We start from the raw sequence: 7,227 nt of genomic DNA, 5'->3' as shown, positions 1-7,227 counted from the left end.
TCCCATCCAGATCTGAGAGAGGGAGGGGAGGGGAAGGCAGGGACGCCGCCGCCGCACCACCGCCGTCGGACTCCTCCCATCCCGCCGCCGCTCCTTCTGACGCTCCACCACTGCAGGCCTCCCATCCGGATCTAAGAGAGGGAGGGGAGGGGAAGACACCCTCGCCGCTCCCTCTGCCGCGCCACCACCTCTGGCTTCCTCCCATACGGATCTGAGAGATGGAGGGGAGGGAAAGCAGGGACGCCGCTGTTGGTTCCTCTACCGCGCCAACGCTGTCGCCGTCTCCATCGCCAACGTCGTCGCTGTGTGTAGGGAGAGGAGGAGAGAGGAGCGTGGGGAGAGGAGGGAGGAGTGTCCTGAAGAAGAGAAGTGAAGATGTTGAGAAGAGAAGACTAGAAGAGGCGTGACACTATTAAATTGGGCATGATTTGTTTTGCATCGGTCTTTTTAGCCTCCACCCGTGCAAATGGATTTTTGTTGGCTGCCGCTTAAGAGGTCCGCCAGCAAAAATAGGGTTATTTTTGCAAGCGGACTTCTTAAGTAACCGCCAGCGAAAAGCGGCCCACGTAAGCAACCGCTAGTGAAAATAGATTTTCGCTGGTGGTCCTAAACCCTCCAGCACTCGTTAGAATTTTACAAGCAGATTTCTTATATGACTGCGAGCGAAAAGAATAGTATACCACCATGAAAAACCATTTTTCTAGTAGTGTGGTGAACTGACCGGATATATTGAAGAATCTATGGATGCCACTGCAGTCACTTTGTCAATGCGGATGTAGGCATTGGTGACATAGCAGTTGAGAGATGGCGTGAGGAAGTCCTCGGTGGAGTACATCGTTGAGTCGGTGAAGTAGCGAATGTCGGTGATGCCTATCATAAGCGACCTTACCCTGCAACCTTGAAACGCCGGTGAATGAGTTCACAGTTTGACCTCCCCCTGCATCCTTCCCCTGCCACAGTTTGACCTTTGGTCTCCCTTTAGCGCTCACGATTATGATCATTAGGAACGGGAACCACATCAAGGGAGAGGGATATATATCTTGCACAAGGCTTAGATAGCCCTCTTACCTAGTGCTATGGGAGTCAGGGCCGATTCCATTGGAATTTAGTGCGAGTGATCCGATCGACGCGCGTGTCGTACACACGAGTCCGTAGATTAGCATCTTTTCTATTAGGGAGAGCGTTGAACTCGGGTGGGCCGTGCTGCATGCCTTCATATGGCTCGATAGCTAGAGATCAAAACATAACATTTTCTCACTTGATCTTTAAGGCTAATGTGCCAAGTTTTAGCAAAGGTGTTCGCAACTGGCTTGACAAGTTATATGTGCAAGTGTTGGTCTTCGCGGAGGAAACTGGAGTAAGAAATAAAGAAGGAAAAACAGGGGAAAGGTTACTACAGTCTATACTACGCTTACTTAACTTCTATTTTTTTATTTTCACATGCATACTTCCAAAACTGCTAATGGTATGTTTTTTAAAAAAATATATAAAAAAGATGTTTAAAAAAATCATATTAATCTATTTTTTGAGTTTATAGACTAATACTTAATTAATTATGCACTAATTTACATATTGTTTTACGTGTCGAAGGGGTGGGCTCCCAATCTCCCCTTCCGAACTCAACCTAAGGCCTTACTCGGTTTGGAGGGGATTAAATGAGATTGAAGAAAAATAATTCTAAATCACAATAGATGTGGAATAAATTATCTCCAATCCTTCTCCCTTGTGGATTAACTGAATATAGATCTAAATGAGTACTTCCTTCGTTATAATTTACTTGTGGTTCAGATATTTAATATTTTTATGTTGTTCTCACGTAATATTCCAAAGCCTTTGTCCGTAAATGAGTATAGTTTTAGCTTATAGATTTATCCCTAAATAAGCACAACAGTGATCCACTATAACTCTTCAATACTATTTTCTTTATTTCTTTTCGTTTTTACCTATCAAAACAACACTAATTTCTCCTGTAGTTTTTTTCGTTCCCCTTGTTTTCTCTCTGTATTACTCCCTATGTCCTTATAAGGCTTATAATCCTTTTACACGGTCCTCAATGGTATACTTTTACAATTAATTTAATTTATATTATGTTATCAACAACTATAATATTACATAATTTTTTTAAAAATCGATATAAATCTAGTGATAAAACATGCATAATACTTAACAATATCTACATAGATATTGTTATTACAATCATTATTTTTTAAAAAAACAAGGATATCATATAATTTGGGATGGAGGAAGTAATAAATACTCCTTGATATGTTTTTACTAGCTTAAACTAAACTTAGAAACGGAGGGAGTACTCTGGTTTTATAATTCTTTGACATTTTAGACAAACTTAAGATCAATAACTTTGACTGTCAATAATTTCAAAAATATTTATTTTAAAGGCATTATAACAACATATATCATTATAAGCAATATAATAAAATAAAAAATTGATTAATTTATTGTATATACTTTCTCCGTCCCAAAATGTTGCTATTTAGGATGGGTCAAGATAACGAATCTGGACAGATGTAGTATCTATCTATTATATACTAAAAGTCCATTAAACTTTCTACAAACGCTCTCAAGCCGCCACGTGGGATTCCTACAAACGCTCCTAAACCACCACGTGCGCTCTAATAAATTTTGAGAAAAAAGAAAAATATCTAACCGTTTATTTTTATTTAAAACTGTGGGCCCGATAATACTAACTATTAGATTAAGTCCACCGATCCAATCACCCTTTTCTCTTGGACCCACATGTACGTATAATAGGTTCGTACCACCACATCTGTATTCTCTTTCTTTTTAAGGTTATATGCACCATAAGTTTTTGAGAAAAAATAATGTAACAATTTATTTTTATTTAAAACTGTGGGCCCGATAATACTAACCATTAGATTAAGTCCACCGATCCTATCACCCTTTTCTCTTGGACCCACGGGTACGTATAATAAGTTCGTACCACCACATCTGCTCCTCCCCTATGTATTCTCTTTCTTAAAAATGCACCATAATTTGTTACTATAAAAATTATTAGATCTATTTTTAAGTGGAACATTAATTTATATATGAATGATCTTGGTGTCATAAATAAATAATTACTTTTTAAGCCAATCTAGATATTCAATTTAAGACAAGCTTAATCGAAGCCATCCATGATAAATCATTTGTGATAGGTCTCATACTAACGAACGGATCAAAACGTAGCATGTTTGATATATGTTTGTAGGGATAATCCATCAAAGAAGTAAGATTATCTATGACAGGCGTAGTTTTGACGAATTACGCATATGAACTAACTGATGATAAGTCTTCGCTTTCCTCACTACCTCTCTCAGTTTTCTAGCTAATGAGATAAAAAAAGTCAATAATTAGATGGCTAAATATTTTTTAACATATTTGATTTTTAGTTTGATCCATATTGACCATGTGTTTGGTATGTAAGATTATATACTAAAAGTAAAATTCCTACCAACGCTTCTCAGCTGCCACGTGTACCCTATAAATGCTCTTAAGCCACCGTGTGGTACTCTGGTAGATTAGAGAAATTCTTAAAAATTCTAAGAAAAAAACAAAACATCTAACCATTGATTTTTCATTTAATCCGGTGGACCCAATATTTTTAACCATTAGATCAATCTCTAAAAGACAAGTGCGGGGGCCATGGTCGAAGAGCGAGACGTGGGGCCTCTTCTGCTCTGCGCACCACATGGGCAACTACCGAATGGGCGCCACGGCGGGCAACGGCGCCGTCGACGCCTGCGGCGAGAGGTGGGAGGCGGGGCGGTTGTACGTGTGCAACAGTAGCATGCTACCCACTGCGGTGGGCGTCAACCCCATGATCACCATATAGTTCGTGCACAACTGCACGTATTGCGTCGCCAATGTCATCGCTAACTCCCTGTCCAATAAAACGAATTTGGGTATGTTTGGATCATTATATTAGTCCCTGGTAGAAGATTGAGAGGGGAAATACCTCACTTTAATAATTCAATTTAGAAGGGAAATACCATCCCTTTAAATAAGAAGGGAAATACCTCACTTTAATTTAAATGCATTTTGTTAGACATGTTTTTGAAACGAAATAACAAGTATGCCCGCGCATTCGCTACCTTCCTAGTTATAATAAAAACCAAATTGTTATCAAGAGCATCATGAATTATGAAACCGGGGAGTATGTGCATGAGCATTTCCTCAAGTGCATAATGCATGCGCGCGGTACTATTTATTCAACATTTCAACTCGTCGATCTACGATAAACTATGCCAGAAAACGATGCGACACCGTTGGGTGGCCACCCTGGCCCGTCGATCGCATTCCACGCATAAATGCTTCGCGATTACTCATCTTCCGAGAGTATATACTACTAGTATGCTGTATCCGTGGACATCACCAGTAGCTCGGGAAGCACTCTGCATGCATATCCTTTCTCTTCCAATGGCCGCAGCCGCCGCCTCAACTGTGCCCCAGTCGTCTTCCACCAGCAGCACACCGCAAAACACCATCTCCACTCACTCCACTGAGCTTGTCAGGGGCTCGCATGAGTTCACCGTCGCCGGCTACAGCCTACAGAAGAGGAAGGGCGCCGGGCACTCCATCAGGTCCGGCTCATTCGAGGTCGGTGGATACAGCTGGGCGATCCGATTCTACCCTGCTGGCAGCACGAAGGAAGAAGAAAGACACGTGTCCGTGTACCTCGAGCTGCGAAGCACTGTGGTAGAGAAAGTTACCGCGAGGTTCAGTTTCCACGTCCATGGCGCTAGCGCGAGCTCGTTGCATATGCGCGGTAGTTTTGACGACTACACGCCTACCAGCAAATCATGGGGGTACCCGAAATTTATGGAGATAGAAACCGTGGAGTCGGAGTACCTGATCAACGACTGCCTGACGTTGCTCTGCGACGTGGAGGTTGTCAAGACGGTGAAGACCGGAGCAACCATTAGCTGCTTCATCACGGTTCCGCCGCCGGCCATCTGCCGTGATCTCGAGCTGCTGGTGGGGAGCAAGGAGGGCTCCGACGTGACGCTCCAGTTGGAGCAGAGCGAGTACGACGCTCACAGAGCGGTTCTCGCGGCGCGGTCTCCGGTGTTCAGCGCTCAGTTCTTCGGCCCAATGGCGGACGAGGACGCCGCCGCCGCCGGCAGCCGGAGGAACGTGCGGATCCACGACATCAAACCGGCGGTGTTCGAGGCCGTGCTCCACTTTGTCTACACCGACACGTTGCCGCCGGCCACCACGAGCTGGTCCGCGAGCCACCGCGACAAGCGTCCTAAGCTCAGCGACGTCGCGGCCGCCAGCTGCTCGGAAGAAGAGGTGAGAGTGATGATCGGAGAGCGGCTCGCGGCGGCCGACAGATTTGACCTGGAGAGGATGAGGCTGCTGTGCGAGGACGCGCTGTGGGAGACCATCGACGTGGCGAACGCGGCGGCGACGCTGCGGCTGGCTGACCGGCACCATTGCCCGCAGCTCAAGGAGCTCTGCATGGAGTACATCGCCTCGGCTGGGGTGTTGGCGGCCGTGATGACAACCGAGGGGTTCAGGGAGCTCAAGCTGGACTGCCCCTCACTTCTGATCGAGATCCTGGAGAACTTTGGAAAACGCAGCGAGGCCGATGAGGAATAATACAATATTATTTCTGTATTATCATTGGACAAGTAATTTAGTTTTCGAACAATGATCTTGGAATGAAAAGTGGCACGTACTGTGCAATCATTTTTTAATCCCTTGTATCTGGCTTGTAGTAAGAGCAAGTTTAATAATATTATAACCGATTGGGGGCACGTTTTAGTCGTCGTTTTCCCTCTTGGCCGCCCCTCTACCTCGGTTGGGCTATCGGGTAAAAACCTCGTCTTGATTCTCCTTAAGACCTTGACGGATGGGGACGTTGGTTTTATCGGCATTTTTCTCCCCTGGAGAAGTTGTCTAGGAAGCCTCCCTGCCAAAATTTCTCTCGAACAGCTGGTGCATGCTCACTGTAGACGGATATCCTCTTGCGGTGGCATCCTAGTCAATGCAAGCTGGCCATGTCTCTCACCCTCTGCCAAAACTTCTCTCGAACAGCTGGTGCATGCTCACTATAGACGGATATCCTCTTGCGGTGGCACCCTAGTCAATGCAAGCTAGCCATGTCTCTCACCCTCTCCCCTCCAACCACAAGGGCGTGAATAGAGATGAGCGCGGTGCCCATTGTTGGGGTTTGGCTTTGTGAAAGTGCATCTAGGACCCCTTATTTATTTTGGTGTTAATGACAACACAATTAGAGGGTAACTAATGCTTTTTGTTGAGATGTATGCAAGGATGAAAAAGGAGTGGATGTCAACACAATAAGTATTGCGGCATCTTTTGTGGTAATTGTCTTCTAATCCATGTATATCTTGTGTTCTTGAGTATTATGATGCCGTACTATTAAGAGGGATGCCACATGCATATAATTGGTAGAACACTAGTGCTCAAAATCATTTATTTGAAGTGTTCCTGTTTTATGTCTGTCGGACTATCCGATGCTCAGACTATCCGAAATTTCACAGAACTTTGCTCACTGTCTTCGGTCTGAGTGTTGGCTAAAAAATATCGGACTATCCGATATAAGGTCAGACTATCCGATACGTCGGACTATCTGAAATTTCTTAGAACTTCACTCTCTGTTTTGAATTGCTTTTTATTCCTTTTGAGTGAGTTTTAAATCAGACTATCCGATGTGATCGGAGTATCCGATGATCCAGAGACTCCAAAATTCAATGGAACTTGAGTCTATGTGAGAGGATGAAATTCTTGGTTCAAAAATAACAGAATATCCGATATGACATCGGACTTTCCGATCGATCGGATTGTCCGTAATCCTCCAGAATTTCGTTCTCTATCTCTGGCCTGCTTGGGGGTCAAAAACATCGGACTATCCGATGTCACCTCGGACTTTCCGAGGTGGGATGAAAAGATTCTCTCCCAACGGCCACATTTTGGGGGCTTCTATAAATACCCCCCACCTAACCCTTTTCTAGGGTTACCCAACTCATTTCATTCTCATTCACTTTGGGTTAAGCTTGGTGCTAAGGTGCTTTGGATCTTTGAGCTCTTTCTCCCTCTCTCAAATCCCTCCTCGTTCTTTGTGTGGTGGATCTTGGTGGTTGTGGATTTGGTATTTGAGGACCTAGTGTGTGTTTCACTCGATCTTAAGCACTAGGGTTTGACCAAGAGTTGTGTGGTGTTTGTTACTCTTGGAGGTTGAGGACT

General features: G+C 44.3%; 1 protein-coding gene across 1 annotated transcript; it reads left to right on the top strand.

Annotated features, from left to right (window-relative positions):
- The first annotated feature begins 4,389 nt into the window (after positions 1–4,389).
- LOC4345530 (BTB/POZ and MATH domain-containing protein 3) lies at positions 4,390–5,777 on the top strand. Its single transcript, XM_015794211.3, has one exon. The coding sequence runs from the start codon at positions 4,414–4,416 to the stop codon at positions 5,617–5,619; it is 1,206 nt and encodes a 401-aa protein (XP_015649697.3). The 5' UTR covers positions 4,390–4,413; the 3' UTR covers positions 5,620–5,777.
- Positions 5,778–7,227: the final 1,450 nt, after the last annotated feature.

The sequence above is a fragment of the Oryza sativa genome, chromosome 8 (assembly GCF_034140825.1).
Source record: "Oryza sativa Japonica Group chromosome 8, ASM3414082v1".
Lineage (NCBI taxonomy): Eukaryota > Viridiplantae > Streptophyta > Magnoliopsida > Poales > Poaceae > Oryza > Oryza sativa.
The sequence above is the reverse complement of the archived record's forward strand: the minus strand, read 5'-3'. Positions and strand labels throughout refer to the sequence as shown.

Excerpts from the sequence above, each read along its gene's own strand:
- LOC4345530 (XM_015794211.3), top strand. The coding sequence starts at position 4,414 with ATGCATATCCTTTCTCTTCCAATGGCCGCAGCCGCCGCCTCAACTGTG.